The 25,438-nt window shown below is 44.2% G+C and overlaps 1 protein-coding gene across 3 annotated transcripts in view; it reads left to right on the top strand.

Annotated features, from left to right (window-relative positions):
• magi2b (membrane associated guanylate kinase, WW and PDZ domain containing 2b) overlaps window positions 1-25,438 on the top strand; it is a 126,300-nt gene that overhangs the window by 66,674 nt on the left and 34,188 nt on the right. For all 3 annotated transcript variants that reach the window (XM_083763900.1, XM_083763901.1, XM_083763899.1), the window contains exons 4-7: window positions 6,946-7,170; window positions 9,725-9,953; window positions 11,360-11,439; window positions 25,290-25,347. In XM_083763900.1, coding sequence (XP_083620026.1) covers window positions 6,946-7,170; window positions 9,725-9,953; window positions 11,360-11,439; window positions 25,290-25,347 — 592 coding nt within the window. The remainder of the gene's footprint in view (window positions 1-6,945; window positions 7,171-9,724; window positions 9,954-11,359; window positions 11,440-25,289; window positions 25,348-25,438) is intronic.

Below are 25,438 nucleotides of genomic sequence, written 5' to 3'. Positions count from 1 at the left end.
ATAAGCCTCCCCCAGTAGGCTACCTTCACATTCAGTAGATCCTGTGATCTGCTGTGGCCAGATGTAATTTCCTGGGGTTTATTAGGACTATAGTAAATAATACAAAAATAAATCACCATAAAATGTTGTAAAAAAATACATATTTAGCCCCATGCTCGAATGCCCCCGCCCCCCTGTCAAAAAGAGCAAAAATTCCTAAAACGAAAGAAAGCAGCGAATGAAAAAAAATTAAGACTCATCTTTTACTTTCTCTAATAACAACCTAAAACATGAACCTTGGTTGAAAAAAACTAAAGTTGTCCTTTAAATAAAATTGTGGAACTTATCTATATTGAACTGAATCTATATTAGTTAAAAGTAATGGCTTTAATGTGCATATTTTTTAAACAGGGGTTTTGTGAGTAATTATACACTCAGGCCATGTGTCCGAGAGGAAATTGTGCACCTCTTCCCCTGGCTCCATTAGCTAGTGGCCACCCACGTTCCTTCTCTTTAATTTAAAAAGTGTGATTTGGATGTTTTGTGTCCATCTTAGTTATGTGTTAGAACTCAAACTCTTAGCACATTATACTCTACATTGTAGGCAGTGGTGTAGAGTAGATCAATTAGATTAGTAGATTTACTCAAGTACTGTACTTCAGTTGAGGTATTGAGGTATTTTGACTTTACTGGAGTATTTCCAACTTTCAGTATTTTTACCTCTACTCCACCACTGTACAGCTCAGAGGCAAATATTGTACTTTTACGCCACTACAACTATTTTAAAACTTTAGTTACTTTGTAGATTTTGATTATTATTACAAAACATGCAGTAACCACTTCAGCTCCATATGTACATTTTGGCCATTTGAAAATAGCTGATCTATAAGCTCACATTGCGCGACACATTGAGAGCTTGCTGCTATTTTCAGTCTGAGTCTCATACTATGCTGCACAGAGAGCAGAGCCAGCTAGTGTGATCGGTCTGTCTCGGTGTGCCCAGACACACGCACGTGACGCACACACACACACACACACACACACACACACACACACACACACACACACACACACACACACACACACACACACACACACACACACACACACACACACACACACACACACACACAAACATCCTCTCTGTCTATCTCTCTCTCTGTCTCTCTCTCTTCCTGCGAAAGATGTTTCCTACTTATTAAATATTCTTGATTGTGCCCACGACTTGTCAGGCTGTATTAGAGACTATGTGGTATGCGCCTCCCATATACTACAAGAGTTTTAACCAGATTTCGGAAAGATTTTTAAAAGACTAAATTATACTAGATTTCTTACCAAAACTCTTGTAGTGTGCAGTGTATGGGAGGCTTTAAGCACTACTTGGCCATCGACGCGTCCAGCACATTCAGAAGATTATCGGGTGACCCCTCCAAATCATTTGGTGACCTTGTAACGGCTTGGCTTGATGTTCCGCTTTTTTGGGGGTGCCAGTTAGGCAAATGCCTAACACAGTTGGACCACTTTGGGGACAACTGCTTATTCTTTGAAGCCAGCCTTACAATGTTTAAACAAGGATAAATATATACATGAATACACATGAACCTGTAAACCATAACCAGGGATAGGTTACCCAAAAAATGCACCTCACTCAATGTAACAGAATTCACACAGACATAGTACAACTCAGTTTGTTTTGTTTGTATTGATATTTCCAGCCCACACCCAAAATCCAGTCCAGTCTCCCAGGTACCACAGTATAGCGTCCACAATATTCACATCACTTCCACTGTTGTTCAATACGTGCATAAAATGTTATTCAACCCAAAATAAACAAACAAACAAAAGAAATCCCACGGCCTGTACCGGGGTGATTAACTCAGGTCGTTTGAGAGTGTGTGTGTGTGTGTGTGTGTGTGTGTGTGTGTGTGTGCGCGCGTGAGAGTGGGGGGGGGGGGGGGGGGTGGTACCAGTCAGTGAGAGAGAACTGCAGCTCCGTTGCTGTCTGCTGAACGCCAAGAACCGGACACGGACAGAGAGAGACGTCCCAAGGGTTGACTTCTCGGTAGGTTCCTCTTCTCCCCGTGGATCCACTTGTAGCTTCAGTTATGATTATGAAACGCACCGTGCGGACTGTATGAAACTCGCATACCGATCGCTCCTCTCCAGTCTCCTCTCCAGGCTACTCTCCAGGCTACTCTCTCCCACAGGGCCGCTCCATCTTGGCTCTATAGAGCGTAAGGGAACGTACGAGCGTCGGGGGCGTGTCGCTGCGCTGACGCTCGTCTGTGTGTGTATTGGACGTGGACATGAATAATTGCGGTGGTGTGAGTGTGTGTGCGTGCGATAGCCGATCGCTACAACCTGTGACCAAAAATAAACTCCAATCATTTAATTTCATAATGACTTGCTCCTCCATCCTTCAGACGCCTGGTACAACCTTAGAGTATATATGAATAGAGAAGGCACCCAGAGGAAACACCATAGACTGTAAAAAAAAATATGGACAAAGCATTCTCCGGGTCTGACATGGACGTAAAATGAAGCCTGTCAGTCCTTGAATTGTAAATCGCCATCTTTCTAGATCCGTTTGGGCCCAGCTGAGCCATTGGCTGGCCCAGACAACGAGGTGAGACCCCCCTTCTTCTTCGTTGGTTTTTATTTTGACTCGAGTGGGTGGACTGTAACGGTAGCCACGCCCCTCAGAACATACGCGACTTTATGGTAATTTTTTAAATAAATGGGACCATAATTTTCCAAAAAGAATATTATAATAATAATAATAATAATAACTTGCATTTTTATAGCGCCTTTCAAGAAACCCAAAGCGCTTTACAACACAGTACAACAAAACATAATTAAATTCCAAAAGCCTGGACGAACAAGTGTCGCTTCAGTGCAGACTTGAAAGAGTCCAAAGTTTTAGCTTGGCGAATCTCATAGGGCAGAGAGTTCCAGAGTGCAGGGGCAGCCACACTGAAGGCCCTGTCGCCGAGGGACCGCCTTTTCCCATGACGGACGGTGAGGAGCCCAAGGTCTGAAGACCGCAGAGTACGTGCCGGGATGTAGTCCTCGAGGAGGTCGGACAGGTACTGAGGGGCTAGTCCGTGGAGAGCTTTGAAGGTGAGCAGGAGGAGTTTGTAAGTGATACGGTCTTTGACGGGAAGCCAGTGGAGGCGTTCGAGGGTGGGGGTGATGTGCTGCCAGGGTTTGGTCCGGGTCAGCACTCTGGCAGCTGAGTTTTGCACATACTGCAGACGGTCCAGGTCTTTTTTGGGGAGTCCAAACAGGACACCGTTGCAGTAGTCTAGGCGGGAGGACACAAAGGCATGAATGAGGGTTTCTGCGACAGAATCAGAGAGTGACGGACGGAGTCTGGAGATGTTCTTCAGGTGAAAAAAGGCTGACTTAATTACGGATTTGATGTGAGTTTGGAATGAAAGGGTAGAGTCCAGGATGACGCCCAGGTTGCGCACTTCGGAGGATGGGGAGATGGAGGAACCGTCGAATTGGAGGATGAAATCACCGATCTTCCGAAGTAGCGCCTTGGAAGCCATGAGCATGAGCTCTGTTTTCTTGCTGTTGAGTTGAAGTAGGTTGGTGGTCAGCCAGGTCTTTATTTCTAGTATGCAGTTGACAATGGCGGGTGGAGGGAGCGGAGTGGTGGGTGTTGTGCTGAGATAGATCTGAGTATCATCAGCGTAGCAGTGGAAATCAAGGCCGTGCTTGCGGATGATCTGGCCGAGCGGGAGCATATATATGGTGAAGAGGATTGGACCGAGTACGGAACCCTGAGGGACACCGTGGTGAACTGGGGCTGGGTGGGAAGTGGAACCATGCATGGAGACAAACTGTAGGCGGTTGGACAGGTAGGAGTGAAACCAGGAGAGCGCAGATCCGGTGATGTTGAGGTGTGTAGAGAGGCTGTTGAGGAGGATGAAGTGAGAGACTGTGTCAAAGGCTGCAGAGAGGTCCAGCAGGATGAGGATGCTGATCTTGCCAGAGTCAGCTGCCATGAGGAGGTCGTTGGTAATTTTGACCATGGCGGTCTCAGTGCTGTGGCGCGCTCTGTAGCCAGACTGGAAGGGTTCAAAGAGTCTATGGTCGGACATGTGCTGCTGGAGCTGTGCGCCGACTACCCTCTCCAAGGTCTTGCTGAGGAAAGGGAGATTGGAAATCGGCCGGTAGTTGGTGAGGTCAGCAGGGTCCAGACCAGGCTTAGAAATGAGACTTTAAACTAGTGACTGGAAGCAGAAAGTATTCATGACCATGTTTATTAAGGTAATACAGTCTAGGTGAAGTTGGGCCCAAATACATGGATCTCTATGGAGCTATGGGGTTTTTTGAGCCCAATGACAGCGCCACAACAGGCCATTATATGAATTTTCAGGAAATCCCGATTTCCTTAGTGGCTTCACAAAATATCTGTCTGACTGCCCCCCTGGGAAACACTGAGGCGAAATGGCCATAGTGGTCGAATTTGATATTGCAGCCTGGCCCCAAACACATGAACGCGCTGGTCCGTTGACTATCATTGTGCACGTTCACGACGGCAGCACGCTCGTGCGCGTTCAACAGCAGCGCATTCATGTGTTTGGGGCCACTCACTATTGCAATCCATCCCAGAATGCACTCTGTTCCTACCCCGAAGGAGGAGTGAAATCGCCTCATGCGCTTTTGAGCAACTTAATGCAAGTGGATGGAAGGAGAACTCGGATGTCATCTCTATTCATATATACTCTAAGGGTACAACCCAGATTTTTGCGCTGTGACGCTTTGACCACTCTGAATTTCCAAACAACAGGACCGTGGTCAAAACAGTTAAGTCATTCCACAGTTTTTTATGTAGTTGCAAGTTAAACATCCTAACGCTGTGCAGTGTATGTAAACACTGTTCAGGACTTTATTCTTATGAATAAAACATATTCCAGCTCTGTATTCCTTCCATTATTTTTCACAAATTGCACCCTCATTATAAACATTTATGAGCATGTGAAATACACGTAACACATTCAACAATGGTTTTATTGATCTTTATTCACATGGGTCGATCTATGGGAGACTGCAAGTCAAACAGTTCCAATAATCGAGGCCTATCCATATTTTATTTTCACATAATAAAAAAGATACATTAGCCACTTAAACCATATAGGCTACTTGGTTGACTGGATTCCCCAAGTGCTTTATACTAGCCTGTTTTCGTATATTTGTATACCTGTTTTCACTCCACATTAAATATCCTTGGCGAAAATATAGGCGATCTACAAACTCACAGTTCATCACACAACGCATTGCGACATGCGGCATTGTGACGTGTTGCACTGCTTTGTGAGCTATGTACATTTTCACCAGATCTTCCTGTTGTGACCCTCTGGGTGTAGGGACGTAACAAAGGCAAGGCAAACCTAAGGTTTATTACCGTGAAGTAGTTTTAAATATACATTCGGTGCAAAACAAGATATATTGAGGTGCTACAGGGCTGAGCAGTAACCAAAACTAAAAACCAAAATGTCGTAAAGCCAAAAGGCAAGTTACGGAACACTGAATAGCATGTCTTTTTTCACTTAAAGTTTTATTCATTTTTTCAACGAATACAACATGAAACAAAAGAGAAGAAAAAAAGGAAAACGCATACACACATTTGCATATTACATCATATCACTATACTAGTCTACACACAAAACAGTGGCCCTGAATGGGAGATCCCAGCTTTAAAAGGATGTTAGCGCTGATTGGAGGGTGGATAGATGAAGAGTGGAAGGAACCAATCGTGGAGCATGGCGTTGATAGCACCGAACCAATCCTACGGATGACCCCGCACACAGGATTTGCATAAACGGACACAAGAGACGCACACACAATACACAGAGAAAACAGATCCCCATTTGAGTGGATAGTTGGTGAACTACAGAGAAATAAAGCCCCCAATACAACATGATATCACACAAACTGTATTGGCAACAAAACAATACAGAACAATAAATTACAATGCCAGTGACAGGTGAATCGCACCACATAAGTAATTGACGTATTTTCAAAATGATGCTTCACTGAGCAAGGATGTCTCATTTGACAGATCGATTCTTTGGTACTATTCTTATCCTAGTATCTCCTTCGTGTCAGGAGGAGATACTGTATGAATAGATTCATACAGTAGTTTTTAAAAAATCCCCTAATGGCCTTAATGAGAATTGATATATATATATTTGATTTTCATTTTTAAAAGTACAGCAGTTAAAATTGCCAAATGGATGAAACACACAAAAAAGCCAAAGGCTTGTTTCCTTTGTGGTCCATTAAACATTCAACACTCAAACAACCTGACAAATAACAGTGCAGCCGACGATACAACATATAAAATATTAAAATATACACATTAGACCAACTTACGAATTCACCTCGGAGTGGTTTGTGGGCAGCTTCCTCTGGTGTCCTTTTCACTCTGCTATACTTTGCCTTTGAGATTGAAGGGAAGGTATAGGGGATACAAAAAAAAAGAAGACTAATATCATTTTTTCCGTTGTCAGCTAAACAACTGGTGGAAGAACATAATGCATAGCTTAGTTCATTTCACCATTATAACCTTCAGCCACAAGACAAAACGGCATACAGTATGGCAAACCCTACTCTTCCGTGTCTTTTAACGCATTCAAACTGGGAAATGTGGGCATCTGGACATCTGTGTTATTTTAGATTTTAGCTATTTTTATAGCAGCAACTGTTTTTTTCAGAAAACTTAGGATTTAGAACAGTAGTTCTCAAAAATAGCAGGCATACAAGCTCGCAAGCACAAATCTTCTCTTCTGGGCGTCCCTGGCACAAAATATTTTCAAATGGGGCCAAATGCATATAATTTTGGGGATCCTTGACACGAAAAAGTTGAGAACGACTGCTTTAAACAAGACTGCTCTCTCTCTCTCCATCTCTCTCTCTCTCTCTCTCTCTCTCTCCTGCTCTTTCCTGGGACAGATAACTTCTACGGGACCCCCAAGCCCCCAGCGGAGCCTTCACCGGCGGCACCGCCTCTGAATGTGAGTGAGGTGCTGCTGCCCGGAGCCCGGCCCAGCGCCCAGGGCAAGAGGAAGAGGAACCAGTCTGTCAGCAACATGGAGCAGCGTGCCAGCCTGGAGCCCCCCGAAGAAGAGGAGGAGGACAGCCCTGTCGTCAATGGCAACGGGGTGGCCATCACGCCTGGTATGTCTGCACACATAGGGGTATAGACGGACTGACGGACTAAGGGGCCGATACACAACATACAGTCTTTGCACAGTAGTGGTTTTATAAAACTGAAAAATGCTCCAGCTCCCTTACCAGGGCACATTATATTTTGTAGAGGATACTGACTGATCTGCTCGTTGATACGATTGAGTAAAACCGGGGAAGTGTGCCAATTGTCAGTTTTTCAGTCATTTCTCAGTTTGTGTGTGCATGTGCACACACAAATGCTTGCATGCATGCGTGAGTGTGTGTGTGTGTGTGTGTGCGTGCGTGCGTGTGTGCGTGCGTGCGTGCGTGCGTGCGTGCGTGAGTCCGTTATCAGCTAATCTCCATTAACCTGGTCGATATCAAACTTTGCACACACACTCCCTATAGATGTCAACGATGAACCTCTGCCCCAAATTTTACGGCCTGTTATAGCGCCACCAGGAGGACGACTTTTGTAACTCTAAGATTCTGTACAAAAATCCTGCAAATCGTTACACAGTATCTCTATAGTCATGTGCTCAAGACGGATCTGTCCCATATTTCATATTCCATCCAAATGGGAACAAAAAGCATAAAATCATGAACGCAGCAAGCAATTTTCGTGAGATCTTTCCCGCGCTTTCCTACTAGGCTGAGGAATAAATCCCACACTTTTCACATAGGCCTGTTATAGCGCCACCAACAGGTGGATTTTTGCTAAACGCATTTTTAGAACAAAATGCCTCAAATCATCCAATTGCCATCAAAGGCGTAAGAAGAAATGGCACCCTTTTCACATTGGCCTATTATAGCACCACCAGGAGGCCACAACCTGACCTGGTCTGGTGGAGACCTGTGCCCCAAGGGCAACATTGTTTTGCACATCCATGGACTGGGATCACATGGTACCAGTATACCGTACAATCCATAATTCATAATACGCTTCACTTTCACACACTGAAGCCATGTACAGCTCCCAGCCCATTGGACCCAATAGTGTCTTGCTAAAGGACCTTGCCATTCCCAAACAACCGCTCTAGTGTACTTCCAGAGACATTATCACTCACTAAATGAAGTGTGTGTGTGTGTGTGTGTGTGTGTGTGTGTGTGTGTGTGTGTGTGTGTGTGTGTGTGTGTGTGTGTGTGTGTGTGTGTGTGTGTGTGTGTTCTCAAATCCTCTTTGTTCTGTTGCTTCTGTCCACACACTGAACGATAGCAGATAGTTACTATACAGATATCTTATCCAGTGTGCGTGTGTGGGTGGGTGGTGTTTATACACACTCATATGACACTTGTGCATGCTTGTGCAGTGTGCACACAAGTAGACATAAGTGCGCGCGCACACACTTGTGTGCATGCAAGCACACGTGTGAGTGTCAGGCTTGCGGAGGCCTTATGTAACAGTGTGCACAAGGGCACCTCAGTGTCTCCTCTGTGGACCATCGTTTGTTTTATGGCTTATATATCTCTCTCTCTCTTTCCTCTCATTTTATCATCTCATCTGCTATCTCTCTCTCTCTCTGCGGTGGCCTTTGTCCTGGTTTCTATTAATAACCCCCCACTCAACCCCACATGCGGCCCCCTTCTCCCCTCATCCTCCTGTTCATTCTGCCCTTCTTTCACTGTCTTCCTTCTTCGCTCTATCGATCTTTCTCTGTCCCTCCTATCCTATCCTGCCCTCTTCATTCCTTCAGTGTCTTTCCCTATCTGTCTGGTGTCCTCCTCTGCTCCATGTGTGTGACTCATGCTGTGGCCCCTACAGTCTCTGTGTGTGTGTGTGTGTGTGTGTGTCTCTCTCTCTCTCTCTCTCTCTCTCTCTCTCTCTCTCTCTCTCTTCCCCCCTCCATCTTCTCTTCTCTTCTCTTCTCTTCTCTTCTCTTCTCTTCTCTTCTCTTCTCTTCTCTTCTCTTCTCTTCTCTTCTCTTCTCTTCTCTTCTCTTCTCTTCTCTTCTCTTCTCTTCTTACCCCCCCCCCCCTCTCTCTCTCTCTCTCCTGGGGTTCAGAGCTCTGCAGTGGCTTCACGTGCTTGCCTCTGACTCACCATCCATGTCCAGGTCGTTGTACGTGTGTGTATGTGTGTCTGGCCAAATAATGTCACTATATGGTTAGAAAAGAACAGAATGTACTGTAGATTAATTGACTGGGAGTGTTTTATTCTGAATGAAATGTACCTCCATTGATACATGCAGTGTGTGTGTGCGTGCGTGTGCACACACACACGTGACGACACATTGGGAAATGTTGAAATTGGGAAATTTTAATTATGATTGGGTGGTAGATGAGGCCTTTCTAGTCCTTTTTATGAGTATTCCATTTCAAATCGCGCTGGATAAATAAAGCGACTGTGTTTAGTGGCTCAATAGCAACTCCCCGTGACCGGGCATCTAAAATATGAATGCTTCTAAAGACTCTTAGCCAGTGATTTGTCCAATCAGCGCGACCACCTTCGCCATTGCTGTTTTGGGGAGACGAGGAGGCGCTCTTCTTCTACAACCAAATAGAATGGTGGTGAACGGTGGCGGTCACTGAACTATCGCCCCCTGTGTGCGTGTGTCATCCACAGAGTCCAGTGAACACGAGGACAAGAGCACAGATGCCTCTGGGGAGGTTCCCGTTGAGCCGCCCTGCCAGGCCCCGGCCTCAGCAGAGCCCACCACGGAGTCTGATGAAGCACCCGCGTCTCCTCCCAAATCTCCCGCCAAAGTCCCAGACGCAGACGAGGAGGAGCTCGGCCCGCTGCCCGACAACTGGGAGATGGCCTACACTGAGAAGGGAGAGGTTTACTTCATAGAGTAAGACACAGAGAGAGCTAGGGAGAGAGAGAAAAGGAGTGTGTGTGTGTGTGTGTGTGTGTGTGTGTGTGTGTGTGTGTGTGTGTGTGTGTGTGTGTGTGTGTGTGTGTGTGTGTGTGTGTGTGTGCGTGTGCGTGTGCGTGTGCGAAAGAGCTGGAAAAGTATCTCTGTGTTTTGCAGATTTCCACCTGTGTTGGTGTGTGGCGATGTATTGGCCACAGAGCGAAAAGGTTTTGTGCCAGGGACCCCCAGAAGAGCAGATTTATGATAAAAAACATTCAAAAAAAATTATTAAAAAAGAAAACTTACAGATGTACAAACTGTGAGCTTGTAGATCTGCTATTCTTGAATTCCAACATATAATTGGATAAAGTGGTTAACTCTATCTCTACCGCTAGCTGATAGCATAAACCCCAGTTCCCAGTGCCAGCATACGCGTTCACTTTAAAAGACGGTGTTTGCCCCCCCCCCCCCCCCCCACACACACACACACACACACACACACTCATTGGAACAAGCACACACTGTTTACCTTTCGCCAGAAACTTTTACATGGCGGCAGCGTCACGGTACAAAGGCACAAATTAAATCTGAAATATGGATGGCAGAAAATCAGACCCGTGGATTCATGACGAGGAAACCCCGTGCAGCTGGGCTTTAACATTGAGCGCTCGGTTGCACTTCCGCATTTGGGCACCAAAAGTTGGTGCCCAAATCGAAAAAAGGCGGAAGTAGACGGTCCTTCCGGGTGCTTCAAAACGCCACTGAGCAACTTACACTGACATGAATAGCGGAGGGGGCGGAGCTTCGCGCCAGATCAGTCTCTATCCTTTTAATACTCTATGACGTATATATACAGACCTGGGATATGACGCCACCTAGCGTAGACTTCCATATATATACGGATTTGGGGAAAAAAGAGTTAAAATGATTGTGATGCACTGACTGCACTGTTTTCAATAATTGATGCAACTTAATGCTGTTAAAATACTTGCATAGCGTGCAGTACTGTACGTACACACACAATGTATATTGTGTACACACGCTAACCTTTTTTCCTCTCCTTTCTCGCTCACTAAAGAGGGCTGGCTCATTAGTGTATTAATGGCCACTTGATTAACAAGTCATTATTATAGACATTATTTTGCTACTACTCATAAAGATTACATATCTTTAGGTCTACATGTCTGTCCTGCATTGACCTGATCTTGTACTTGCTGTATGCACTATACACAGTAAAATCCTCACTGTTCATTTATCCATTTTTAACGTCTTCACTTACAAAAATGTACTGATAGGGATACGTTTCGGTCACTCAGACCTTCACCAGACATCGGGAGCGTGCAGAGTTAAATTAAGACCCGGGATTTTTACAGCATAGCTCTTCTCTGTTTAATCCACTCCAGTCACAACACCAAAACGACATCATGGCTGGACCCTCGGCTGGCGAAGAAAGCCAAACCACCTGAGGAATGTAAAGAAGACGGTGAGTTCAGTGTCTTCTCTCCTATGGACTGTGTGTTAGCAGTCATTCCTGTGTGTTAGCAGTCATTCCTGTGTGTTAGCAGTCATTCCTGTGTGTTAGCAGTCATTCCTGTGTGTTAGCAGTCATTCCTGTGTGCTTTGTCACCTGTGCCAGGAGATCATGACCATGTGTATGTCTGTGTCCGCAACAAGAAGGAGAGTGCTATATGTACAACTGATAATGACATGCCACGCAACTCTTTCTTGGATGTAGTTACACATTTAACTGCATTGCTATTGTTATCAAGGCATGCCTCCAGGCGGAGATTTGCGCTCCTTCCTAGTTAACGTTTGTGTCATTGTGTGTGGGCGTGTTTTGTATCTGCTTTTGGATTATTGGATTGTTGTTTTGAGTGTTGTCTGTTCACTGTTGTTGTGGCAGTCTGCGTCCGTAGCGTTACCCCCAGTGTTGTGACTAACGCCCTTACATCGCGTTACGTTACATAACGTAACTACTATTTGCAGTAACTTGTAACCTAACGCTTTACATTTCCCATTTCCATAACGGCCTTATAGTTATTGTGCGAGTGTTACCCGCGTTATGGCGTTATGTCAACTTATGTGATCAGTGAAAAGTCTCGCAGCTCCGTGAGTATCATACATTCATACAGGCATCTCTGCGCTGCTGATTGCAGTGCAGGGACTAGAGAGCGCTCTCTGTGTTGACAGTTTCGTTTGTGCTCTGCCTCTCAACTAACTGCGTGAAAAACACAGATGTACAAGCCCAAAGCGCAGTGCATTGCGACCGGTAGATAACTTGTAGATCTGCTACTTCCAGTGCAGGACGGGCGCATGCTTATGACGCTCTTAAATATGCATCAGCACTCAGCAGCCAGCAACGCACTAGCAGGCAGCAGCATAAACCACTCGTCGTCAGACGGAATACACACGCAAATACGAGTCACGACACAACTTTATTGCACATCTGTGCTTGCCTTTCATCCACGCTTCTATAGCCTTTTAAATCTCATTTCCCATCCACGGGCACAAGCAGCTTCCACCCGATCTGGATGGTGATGTTGTTTCTGACGAGGGTATAGCAACTAGTTAGCATGGGAGCTAACATTAGTTTAACTCTGGTCCATATCGTTAGAAGCCAAGGAGTCCTCCTATAATAACACTGGTACTTTCCATCCGTTCCCCAACCCTCACACTCGATGTTGCGTCTGCCCGTGTATAATGGTCAGGGTTTCACTGTCCACAGCTAGCAGGCAGACCTGTCAAAACTATGCACTTCCCAAAACTCACAAGACATGCCAGCCACCACCTATAAGTTCAAACCGTTACACACCTCTAGAATATTTGTTTCCCCAGCTATCTCATTTCACTTTCATTTATTTTATTCCATAGTCTTAGTTTTTCTCTAATAAAGTAGTTTTTATTTGTTTTCTCATGTTCCCCTTGAAAAGCGTCTTTAAGTACTCAGAGAAGCATTATATAAATAATAATATTATCACTATTATTATTACTACTTTTTAATTGCCTATGCTTATGTAGTCACTATTCATTGATTCACTCGTATCCAAATCCATTCGAAAAAAAGCTCACTGATGATCAGGTCAAATAGGCCTATTGATATGCCATTAATTGAGATTAATGAATCACAAAAAACCTTCTTTTAAATCGTTTTTTATATTATTATTTTTTAAAGTAAAGTAAAGTAAAGTAAAGTAAAGTAGTTACTTTCATAATTTAATGTAAAGTAAAGTAACAAATTACTTTTTTAGATAAGTAACGATAACTATAATTCCCCAACACTGGTTACCCCTGCGTGACGCCATACGTTCCCACGTCTCTCCAGTCTCTCTTAGATTTTAACAAAGATTATTGTGTCCTTTCTCCTTTGTGATAGGGAGCACAATTAGTACAATATAGTACAATTCGCTCATAGGCTTCTGGTTTCAGAGCTTTCTGCTGTTTCTGTAGCTATATCTGTGTTCACGATTTTGTAACCCATTTTTCACCCCTGTGTCAATTATCTAATGTGATCCTGGGCTCTACACACCCTCTGCCAACCTGGGGAGAGCAACGGACTTGAACTCATGCTTCCTTCATGCCTGAGTGTCCAAGTTGCTCCTTTACACCTGACGGGGGGAGTTTCCCTGGTTGGACGTAGCGCGTGGAAGGAACACGTTATTCCAACCAGTTCCTTTCCCCTCCATCAGGCGCCCCGGCTGGCCAGGGGGAGGCAGTTTAGAGACCAGGATTACTGCATGTTTTTGTGAGGGTACCTACCCTAGGGGACACGGGGAGAACATGCAAACTCCACACAGAAGAAAATACATTTTTGGCACTACTCATTAGTTTACATATTAGCTCAATGTGCTTGATTTTTTGTGTTTTCAGAATTGACATTGTCGATGCGGTCAGCTTTCTGTGGCGTTGATTCGGTATATATTGATATGCATGCTCGACTCCGCCCCCTCCCCATCACAACAACGGATAACCACGCCTACTGTACATTTTATGTTTCTTTTCATTTCACAATTCTGATCAAATGAATGATGAGTCCTGACCTGTCACATAAATTGTTTCTGCATGCAGCTCTTAGGTAACCATATTTTGTTTCGTCAGTTGCACTCACATATCGAGTCCTCTAATGTGAAGCTTTTGTCAGGGGAAAAAATATTCACTACTGTATACCTGTATACATCTCAAGGTTTGACAAGGGTGCGTACAATTAGTTGCAGCCTCTGCTTCCTGGCAAAGTAGCTGATTCATTTAAAGGCTAACAGTGTCAGTCAATGGTGGCAGACTACTCGTCAGACACAACTGAATGATATCAACAGCCTATAGCATCCATATCCAATCCAATTGCTCAGCTCAAGTGGCAGGCGGGGCACACACTGAAACAGACAAACTGTCTTTGCTCATTAGTGACAAGTTGTCTCTGCCACTGCTGAGTTAGAAATACAAGAATGGAAAATGAAACCCTGGGAACATCAATGACTAGACTGATGTAAAAATGTTTTAGCCAATGAGGGAAAACAGTGGTTCAAAGTGATACGAATTGTTTGATGCAGAGGCGCTGTGTCTCAGGCGGGCTGTGGATAGCTTGTAAATGTCCCTGGTGATGATACAGAAACTGTAGCTAGGCCTACATGTCATATGTATAGAAACTTAGAAAGAGAAACTCTGTAGAGTTATAAAATGTATGTATGTATAGAAACTTAGAAAGAGAAACTGTAGAGTTATGGAATGCAAAAACAGGCACACTCTCAACGTTTTTGGCTGGGGACCCCCGGAAATGCTTTGGCCATGTATCGCGACCCACACCCCTCCCCCACCCCAATACAAACTGACTGCAAAAATAACCTCAATAATAGAGAAAATATATCATAAATGAATACTGAAACCAGATATAATCATTAAGGAAATGTATGCATGTACTATGTGTACTATGTAAACTCTCCATTTCCATTTTCCAGCCGTTCAGTTGCATTTTTTTGAAAATAATTTTGTGGATCCCCCCCCCCCCCCTCCGAGGGCTCTCTCTCTCTCTCTCTCTCTCTCTCTCTCTCTCTCTCTCTCTCTTTCTCTCTCCCTTTCTCTCTATCTCTCAGATACACACACTCTGCAGACAGTGCAGAAATATACGTGTGTCTAATGTCTGTCATAGGAATTTTAAATCAAAAAAGCTTGTAACTCTAGTTACTCGTGCACGTCACGACCCACATACACAAGTGTGCATGTGTAGCCAATAGAAGAACTTCCGTTTGACCAGGCCTTCATTATTCCAGGGGGTAGGTCTGCGCTAATGCATTCACAGAAATATTAAATAACATTGAAATTAGAAAAGTATTAGGTGAGTGTCTTCTTTGGCCTACTAGTATAGGCATTTTAGGGTTTAACCTCAAACTAATTGCAACAAAAACTCCTTAACCCTCTAAGACCCAGCATTGCTTTTTAGCAACACATTTATTTTATTTAATTACTAAATTATTATTATATTTTTCTGTTCTTTTTTCACCTAAACGTCATCAGTGATGTTCATTGCAATGCCATTTCAATGCCATTGGTCATGATATTTGCATATAAATACCCCCCACAGAGGCTGAAATTCACACAAAAAAAAAATGTCTGGACTGTGCAATTTTGAACATTTTTTAACCTAAGACTTTTGACCTCTACCCTAATAAAAGTAGGTAAAATAATTGTAATATATGTTTTTTGTGATCATTAGAATGTCTATAACATGTTTTATTCATTATTGTGAAAGATATCCCCAAAATGTAAATTATTAATTTATTATATTATTATATAATTATTATATAATTATTATAAATTTTTCATCAAACTTTTTATTTTTATTTTTTTTAACATCTTTTTTAGTCTTAGTTTTAGTAGTACAAAGTAGTAGTAAGGTTGAAATCTATTTTTTGCAAGTTGAAATTAATGCGGGTGTTAGAGGGTTAAACTTTGTTTCATAAATATGTTAGTAACAACATCCTAGTGAAAGAAATCCTAGTGGTGGAACATATTGAAAAATGCTAAAATAGGAGATTGTACCTTTTAACAACCTATAAGGCAAAATTATCAGATTTTCATTCTGCTTTAAGTAGCATGTGACATGTCAAACTAGGGGGTTTCATGATTCTGAATCCATTGCAAGCATTATTTTGTCTTGCACGAAAAACACTAAAAACGGCCATAGCCATCACATTTGGGCAAGTGGCTATGGCCGTTTTTAGCCCAAGGAGTTCCACCACTGGGAAATCTAACAACTCACATGGGGGGACAGGTGGAGTTGGGGGGGACAGATACTCTACAGGTGGAGTTGGGGGGGACAGATACTCTACAGGTGGAGTTGGGGGGGACAGATACTCTACAGGTGGAGTTGGGGGGGACAGATAGCCTGCAGGTGGAGTTGGGGGGACAGATAGCCTACAGGTGGAGTTGGGGGGACAGATAGCCTACAGGTGGAGTTGGGGGGACAGATAGCCTACAGGTGGAGTTGGGGGGGACAGATACTCTACAGGTGGAGTTGGGGGGGACAGATAGCCTACAGGTGGAGATGGGGGGGACAGATACTCTACAGGTGGAGTTGGGGGGGACAGATAGCCTACAGGTGGAGTTGGGTGCAAAGAAGCACATAACATCCTGTAGTATGCGACAAAAGAGTTTCAACAGTGGAACAAAGCCTGAGTTATACTTAGTTGCATGCAGGTATCGCACACCGCTATCTATAAACCAGGAGGTGAACACCGTGAACTTAAGTAAGCAGCCAAACTGGTCAGCTGCTTGACACATCAGAGTTACATAACCCACATAGTAGTGCACGTGCATGTGACCCACTCAAGTATATCTGCCTGAACTAGCTCACAAGCTGTGCATGTTTTTTTTGAGTGGTGCAACCACTCCAAGGAACAGCAATGTCCGTGTCCGCCTATGTGTTCACCTATGTGTCCGTGTGTTCACCTGTGTTGGTTAATGAGCACGTATAATGAGTACCAGTAGGGGTGCTGTTGTGCCAGAACAGAGAGAGCTGCACTGTTGCCTGCTAATGATAGAGAGAGAGAGGTGGGGGGCATTTAAAAATAATCTGTTTTAGTGACCTAAAAACATATTGCATATGAATGAGGGAAGGGCTTGAGACACAGAGCAGGTCAGACAAGGTGATTTCATAGGTAGCAATCTTGCAGAGCAGACAACAGGTCATTGTAATCAAATAGCAGGTGATTGTCGTTAAATGGCAACCATGGCCACTGAGCTGCCATTATGCCATATTGTAGGCCAGGGCAAAACATTCGTGATATTAACATGAATAGTGATTATATTGTTGAAAAATACATATGTGTTAATTTAACACCTTGTGGCACCTTTCTGCCCTCAATCACTGAGAGATGTGGTGTGATTTACCAGGGTGATTTACCAGGGTGAAAGCACAATCAATGCCTCTCTCTCTCTCTCTCTCTCTCTCTCTCTCTCTCTCTCTCTCTCTCTCTCTCTCTCTCTCTCTCCTCCCTCCTTCAGTCCAACTGTGGATTCTCTCGCTCCCTCTCTCAGACTCCTCCATTATCTTGCTTCTCATCCATTCTCCCTCTCCTCATTCCAATTCAACCTCTTATTCACCCCCCCCCTCTCTCTCTCATACTCTCTCTTGTCCTATCTATCTACCTCTCCTACATCCTGTCGTCATCCACGCTCTCCTCATTTGATCTCCAAATCTTCCGTTCTCAGTCTCATCCGTTTTAGCTCTCTCACCTCTCCTTCACTCTCTGTCTCTCACATTTGCTCCCTTCCCCCCCCCCCCCCTCTCTCTCTCTGTTCTCCTCTGCCCGGTAAAGACTCTGACTGTGACAGGAATTCTAATAACGCTGGTCCACTGGCACAAACCCTCTGCAGAGGCTGCTCTGTCTCTCGTTCTCGTTGACGATTTATCGCGGTCCATCTCTCTCCTTCTCACACATCATCATTGTCATATCATATCCCTCTGTATTTGTCTCCCTCTCCCGCGCTTCCACGTCTCTTAAATTGTTTGTTTTTGATGCTACCATTTATCTACTTTTTTTCCATATGCCAGTTTCTGTATTTATCTCTCTCCTTTATAGTTTTTTGGGTGGGGGAAGTCGATTTCTTTATACCCTCAGTGATCTCTGAGGCCGCAGGATTAGGAATCTAAAGAGTGTTGGGGGGGGGGGGGGGGGGGGTCGTCACATCCTCTTCTGTAGCTTGATTTTGAACTGGTGCCTTCCAGGCATCAGCTTTCAGGTTCCTGTGTGCTTGGAACTGCTCCCTGTTGCTCCATCACAGCTCGAAGCCGTATGAAAGACAGGATCCATCTAACTGTTGATTTGGTTTCATTCACTGTAAAGTCCAGAGTGTTAATTTAGCTCTGAGAGTATACAAATGGAACCATTTCACTTAAGTTAAAGGCACATTAATTTTGGTTCATTTGTTTTGATTTAATTTTACACTGCACAGTCTCTTAATGTCATAGCGGGAAGTTAGGCTGGCACCCCTAATATATATGCGTGTTTGTAATGCAAATGTAAACACAATTTTTGTTCCATTCGTGCCCGCATTATACTGTTTTGAATAATGAAATACATACGGCTGGAAAGATGCGGGGAGACTCCGTAAACAAATAAAACGATGAAGCCGAGCGGAGAGCAGTGTGCCTGTTCAAACTGCCCGTCTTTGGGCTTTCAAAGCCCAAGGTAGTGCAGGAGGACGCAGACAAACATCAATCCTCACTTTCATCAGCGATGTTCTTACATTCCGCCGCTTGTTATTTCCTCCCTGAGTTTCTTTCTTTCTTTGCATTCTCTCTGTATTCTCTCTCTCTCTCTCTCTCTATCTCTCTCTCTCTCTCTATCTCTCTCTCTCTCTCTCTCTCTCTCTCTCTCGTCTCATATACTCTTTCGCTATTCTCTTTCCCCTTTAGCCACCCTAGCAATTTTCTCTCTCCCCTGTGGTACGTTTCGGGTGAACTTGAGGAGAAGCTTGTCTTTTTTTCCATTGCAGATGTATGAGCCCCGTATACAGTAGCTCTATAGTATGCTTTGAGCTGTATCTATATATGCCGAGGGCTGAATCCTCATCAAGCTCAAAGGCCCATCACCACAGATCTGGCGAAACTAGCAGTCGTCTTTTTTATTTCATTTTGTCAGATGAGCTCTTTGTTATGCATCGTGAGACTACACCCTCACCCCCACCCCCACCCCCACCTCACACCCTCATCTCATCTCGGAAGAGGATGAGAATAAAACAAGACAGGCTTCACATTACGATGGGTGTTGGTTTCGGCAGTGCCTTTGATTCACACCCAAACCCCCCCCCCCCATAGTAAAAAGAAATCACCTGTGTCACTCAATTCTGTGTTAGAGGTACCAATTTGCACCGTGTTCCCGACATTAGTGATCTCGACTGCAGCGCATGAAGAGAGGGAGAGGGAGGGAGAGGAGGGTTAGAATACAAGCAGAAGAAATGATGAAGATGAGATGAGTGAGAGTGCAATATGATATGAACAGGGGAAAGTGAGAGGATGTAACATTGATGAACGGTGGGGGATGTTGTTGTTGGGTGAGAGAAAAATAAATGGATGGAAATTGAGAGAACTACATGGAGAAGGAGGGATGGCAGGCATTGGTTTAAAGGCAATTTTTCAGCTATGTATGTGGCTGGCTGGCTGTGTCCGAGCACGAAAATTGCATTTGTTTTGTTTGTACAACCAAGTGTCACTGTTGCACAAACACACACACACACACACACACACACACACACACACACACACACACGAACGAACACACACACACACACACACACACACACACCCCGGGTCTGTCATTTCTCAACCGTTTCGGATGCGGGGCAGCTCGCCGGAACCGGGCCGGCACCCTGGCCACGTTCTTGTGGGTCTGGGTGCCAGTGGACTTCCGGGACCCCTGGGGACCCCCACACAGAGTTGCACCACTCACTTCGACACGCTGTCAGGATAGAGCCTATATTTGGCATGCGCCTGGACCACTAGGCCAGCAGTCGCACCAGGGAGGGAGGATACAACTTAACTCTTTTTTTTTTCTTTTCATAAACCAACGCTATTGAACTCACTGGTAGGCAGGTTTCAGAACTTTCCATAGCCCACCAATGAGACAAAGTGTGGGAACTGGTTTAATGTCATACAGAGGTTAAGCCACTCTGAATGTTACCTTTGAGTTGCATCACTGTTCACTTTGGTCTGGACTAGAACTACTCTTCCGCGCATGCATGCACATAGGTACGCGCGCGCATGTGTACACACACACACACACACACACACACACACACACACACACACACACACACACACACACACACACACACACACACACACACACACACACTCTCTCTCTCTCTTTCTGTCTCTCTTTTGTCTCACTCTAGCACTCTCTTTATCTCTGTCTTCTGTCTTAATCTTTCTCTCTCTGTCCATCACCGTCTGGCTCTCTCCAGAGAAACCTCTCTTTAGAGGTTTGAAATAAGGCTTGTAATGCAATATTTATTCAGGAAATCACGTTTGCGTCTATTTACAGGCACAAGGAAACTTGGAAGACTGCCTGCTATTGAACCAACCTGCTTGCATTTTTACCACTCGCATTTTCCACAATAAAAGGACTGTTTAGTGGAGGATATACAGTAGCTTACAGATGTTTGTCTGCACTTTAAACACAATTCAGCAATATTAGACTTCTCGTCTTAGATAAGCTAGGGGGTTCAGTGATCTGGATCATTGGAGGTTTGACATGGTGTCCATGACCCCTTTTTTGCAATCAGGTAGTGCTTGGATCTTTGGTCCAAATATCATTCTCAATATCAATTATTTTGATGATAATACTGTATTGTTTATTTTTATTGTTTTTTTAAATGTCTTTTTTAATGTTTTACTTTCGCCTATATTTTATGTATTTTTTATAGATGGACAGACAGTAGGCTGACAGGAATGGGGTAGTGACATGCAGTAAAGGCCGTCGGGATCGGGAGTCGAACCTGCGGCACACTGCCAGACTCGGACTACCGGCCAAGGTGCCTGGACCGCTGAGCCACGGCCCAGGCCTGATAATACTGTATTGTGACTATATATATATTTCTGAACATTTTTGATAGTATAAAAGATGGCAATGCACCAGAATTGGAGCACTATTGTAATATCACAATATTTCAATACGACAATATTTAGTCTAGATTTAATATCGATATATTGTCATATCCTATATATAGTTGGTGGTTCAGGTGCGTTTATCTTGTCCCTGCCCGCCTGGTCAAAGGATCTGTCTGTGCGAGGGGGAGTGATGAGTCATCTGACGCAGTCAAGAGGGAATCAAGAAGAGATTTTAATGTTAAGAGACAGGAGTGAACACATAACGGGAAACAACCTCGAGCTTCAAGCTGTGAACAGCCACAGTAGAGAGACACAATAAATGCTGTGCGCATGCGTGGAAGCTACATGCATGCACAACGCAGCGGACACACGCATGTATGCTATGCACAAGGCGCATGCACGAAAACAATGTTAATTTATCACCAACGCTGTGGCTTGTGTGCCGTGTGTGTGTGTGTGTGTCTGAGGTGTTAATTGATTTAGTGTCACAGCAGATGAGGCTGTCACTCATTCAGACGTGCAGCGAGGCGAAGCACCACCCTAAACCGCTCGTTTCACTAATCTACGCCGAGGTGAAACATGACGGTGCCAAAACACACACACACACACACACACACACACACACACACACACACACACACACACACAAAAGCACACACAAAAGCACTCATACATGTACATATGTGGGAATACACGCACACACACACACACACACACACACACACACACACACACACACACACATGTGAATTCTTACACTGTCTCTATTTCAGAAGGCAGCAAATAGAGACAAGCTGGAGCTCTCAGCTCAGGAGAGGGAAAAAAAGAGACTTCCACTGGTGTGTTTCCATGGAAACTGTCTCCTTATTTTCACTTCAGGGGGAGGGCAAACAACGGAGGCTGGCGACTGGACCAAGGAGCCAGACGTTTAAGGTGGTTCGCAGGCAGAGTTAGAGAGAGGAGAGAGGGGGTGGGGGGGGGGGTGAAGGCAGTTGGCAGCATCTAACTCAAAGCACTAGTTTCTGTGCTTTGTTGGACAGAAAGGGTCGCTCAAGGTAGCAGGAGTGCCTTGTGTGGCTTGTTCAGAGAGTTCGTGGAAACCATCCAACGTAATTGCAGAGCGTAACCCTTTCCAGAGCGCTCGCCAAATGGCGTGCATCGACAAATAGACACATATAAGCAAGGACATACACGTCAGGGAGGTGGAGGGGAGAGACGACACAAATCCCATGTCTTATTATGTATTGGACATAGAAGATGGTGTTAGGTGTCACACAGTTAGGTCGTCATTGAAAGTATGTATTTGCCAACGGCTGGGTTGAAAAAATATAATGAAATGGGGTCACGGATATCTCAAGGTCTTGGTGCTGCGATATGGTCGAGGGGTTGCTGTACAGAGTCGTGTTAGTTTATCCTAATGCGGAGCCGGTGGAGCATCACACCTGCTGCACACGGCAGCAAGCTCCGCCCCTCCAGCTGACCCTTCAATCAAATTACATTCAACGCCACCTTTCCATCAGCCGCCGCACTGTTCACCCAGCTGCTCACCTACGTAAATCCTACCCTTGCTCTGACCCCCTGTCTACCTGGCCAGCCTTCACCTTGAGGCTGCTGCGTGTTTATATGTTTCTGTATAACACACTGCTCCTGTTGTTCTCAAACATGTTCATGTCAAACACCCCCAAATTGATGCTTATTAGGCCGTCGACCCCCCTTTGAAAATATTTAGTCCCAGGACCCCACATAAGAGAATATTTTTTTATGTTGATCCATTTATTTCAGTGCAGACTATTGACTGACTACTATACTGTATGTGTGGATGTAACAGTGGAGAGAGTGAAAGCTATGATACGAATAATCATTCTCTCATTGGACCAACTCCTAGCGGGTGAATTAATGATGAAATTAAACCGTTTCTTATGTCACTCTTACTTCTCTGAGCTATCCTCTTAGATCAGTATTGTTCATAAAGGTACTGGGTTGTACACAGTGCACAGAGTGAGGTTTTCTCGTTCATGTCTTTACATGTCAAAGGGACAAACGTTTTGGTTATCCAGCCTTTGTCAGTGTGCATAATTAGGGCTGTCTACTTCCTTTTGAAGGAGGTGACCGTGTGCAGGTGAACAACCATCACTGCTAATCACTCCACGTGAATATGACACACACATCACACCTGGAAGGTATTGGCTGCCAAGGATGAGTTAAACTAGTTTTTAGGTTATTGTTAATTATGAAAGATCTCCAAAGTTATTATCATCTGGTTAGCTGCGGTTGCTATAGCTATCACTAAACAGCCACTGGGAGAGAAACATGCATAAAGTGAGTGGCAAAGTGAGTTTAACGTCATTTAATGCAATATGTTAGGACTTTTCGGTTTGGATGTATGGGCTGTCAAGGCCAGAACATCATTTTTTTTGCCACTCAGGAGACGTTCCCGCAACTTCCCGACTTGCAGGTATGATGATGATGTCACGCTCATACCCTTTGTAAGAGTATTCCCTTTGTAAGAGTAGTTCTTCATAGTTACCACCTCTGCGGGTAAGCCATACCTTAGAACCCCCCCCCAGGACCCCTGAGGGTTCTCAGACCAAATCCTGTGTTAATTTAACTCTTGACTGTACAAATAGAACAAATGTAAGAATCCATTTGGTTCCATTTGTACACTCTCCGGATAATCCTTTTCAGAGTTAAATCAACACACAAATTTACAGAAAGTGGTGAATGGTGCAATTTGTTAGTGTGTTCTGCCCACTCTCAGACCATTTGGCCTTAATGTGATAACACTTTGTGTGTGTGTTTTTTTTTACCCTGAATAAAATGTACCTCATTGGCGTAGCCGTATTGGGTGATTTGTGTGTGTGTGTGTGTGTGTGTGTGTGTGTGTGTGTGTGTGTGTGTGTGTGTGTGTGTGTGTGTGTGTGTGTGTGTGTGTGTGTGTGTGTGTGAGTGTGTGAGTGTGTGAGTGAGTGAGTGAGTGAGTGAGTGAGTGAGTGAGTGAGTGAGTGAGTGAGTGAGTGATGTGAAGTCTGTCTTTCAGGACCACCGGGCAATAAATTATAATCAGTCAATGTATTTAACATAATGTTTGAGTAGGTGGCGAGTAACTGTTAATGTGTGTGAGTTTGAGTGCTTTTTATGCGGTAATAAGTCTTACAGAGTGAGGTTAAGCCTCTTTGCAGTGACTAACTTGCTGTCCATCTGATTTAGTGACTAAATGTTTAAAACATTTAGTCAATTTAAGGTTTAAGGACAAAGCATATTATTACTATTCTGTAGTCTGTAGTCTGTGTCTTGCTTACCTTTTCAATGTCTGTGCATCATGTGTATGTCGAATTTCTGTGTGTGTGCGTGAGCGTATGGGCTATAGAACATGAGAATATTAGCAGTGCCGTGACCCAATTCCTCCTCCCATGGAGGGAGGAGGACATAAATCAGGAAAAAATGGTAGATGAACAAAGGAATGTGCAGAGAACGAGAGGAGGGAGAAGTTTAACGCAACAGCTGCAGTGGCTGTCCAAGGAGTAATGGAGAGGGTGGGGAGGTTAGAGAGAAAAGGAAAGAGAGGAGTAATCTAGACTTCATTATATGGTAGCGACGCGGTGCATCACAGCAGTAGATCCACAACTTTATAGCTCGAGAGTAAGATAAATGTTATGTCTCCACGGCCAGGAACCAATCACTCAAACTAGTGAAAATGGACGATCTACAAACTCACATAGCTGATGTCATGTGTTTGCTGGTGATAAAGGAGGAAACAACAATATTCCCGACATGAGATGTACAGTAGGAGACAGTTTAAACTAACTCTAATCAAGGAGAAAATCTCCTCAAATCTTTGTCAATATTTGATATTTTTGGGTGCATAAGAAGAAATCTTATCTTCCTTTTTCTTATACGTGCTACTTTTGGTATGTTTTTGTGTTTTTTATTTACACAATACTTTTTCTGATCTTTTTGAATCTCGCCACTGACAAATCCAGCATATTCAAATAAACAACGTAAATTAACACTGTGTGCGTGCGTGTGTACTGTGTGTAGGCAGGGGTTTGTATCATGGTGATGAAGTAGATCGAAGTGTCATCTGTCGCTAAAAGAGCATTCTGGGAGTGTCTGGCAGTGGAATCAGCAGATAACATGTTGTTTCCCCTCAACAGCTCCATTTAATGGCTACTTTATGTCCTCTGCTCTCCACATGAATTAATTTCATTTTCTCTCCTCTCCTCTCCTTTCAGAGCTGCCCTATGGCTGGGAGAAGATCGATGACCCTATATACGGCAGCTATTATGTAGAGTAAGTCTGGCTGACTCAACCGCACCACAGTGTAGAGAAACACACAAGAAAAAAAACAACACTTCTATTATTTATAGGACTTGGTTTTGAA

Source organism: Protomyctophum parallelum (assembly GCF_964188405.1).
Source record: "Protomyctophum parallelum genome assembly, chromosome: 4".
Classification (NCBI taxonomy): domain Eukaryota; kingdom Metazoa; phylum Chordata; class Actinopteri; order Myctophiformes; family Myctophidae; genus Protomyctophum; species Protomyctophum parallelum.
The sequence above is the reverse complement of the archived record's forward strand: the minus strand, read 5'-3'. Positions and strand labels throughout refer to the sequence as shown.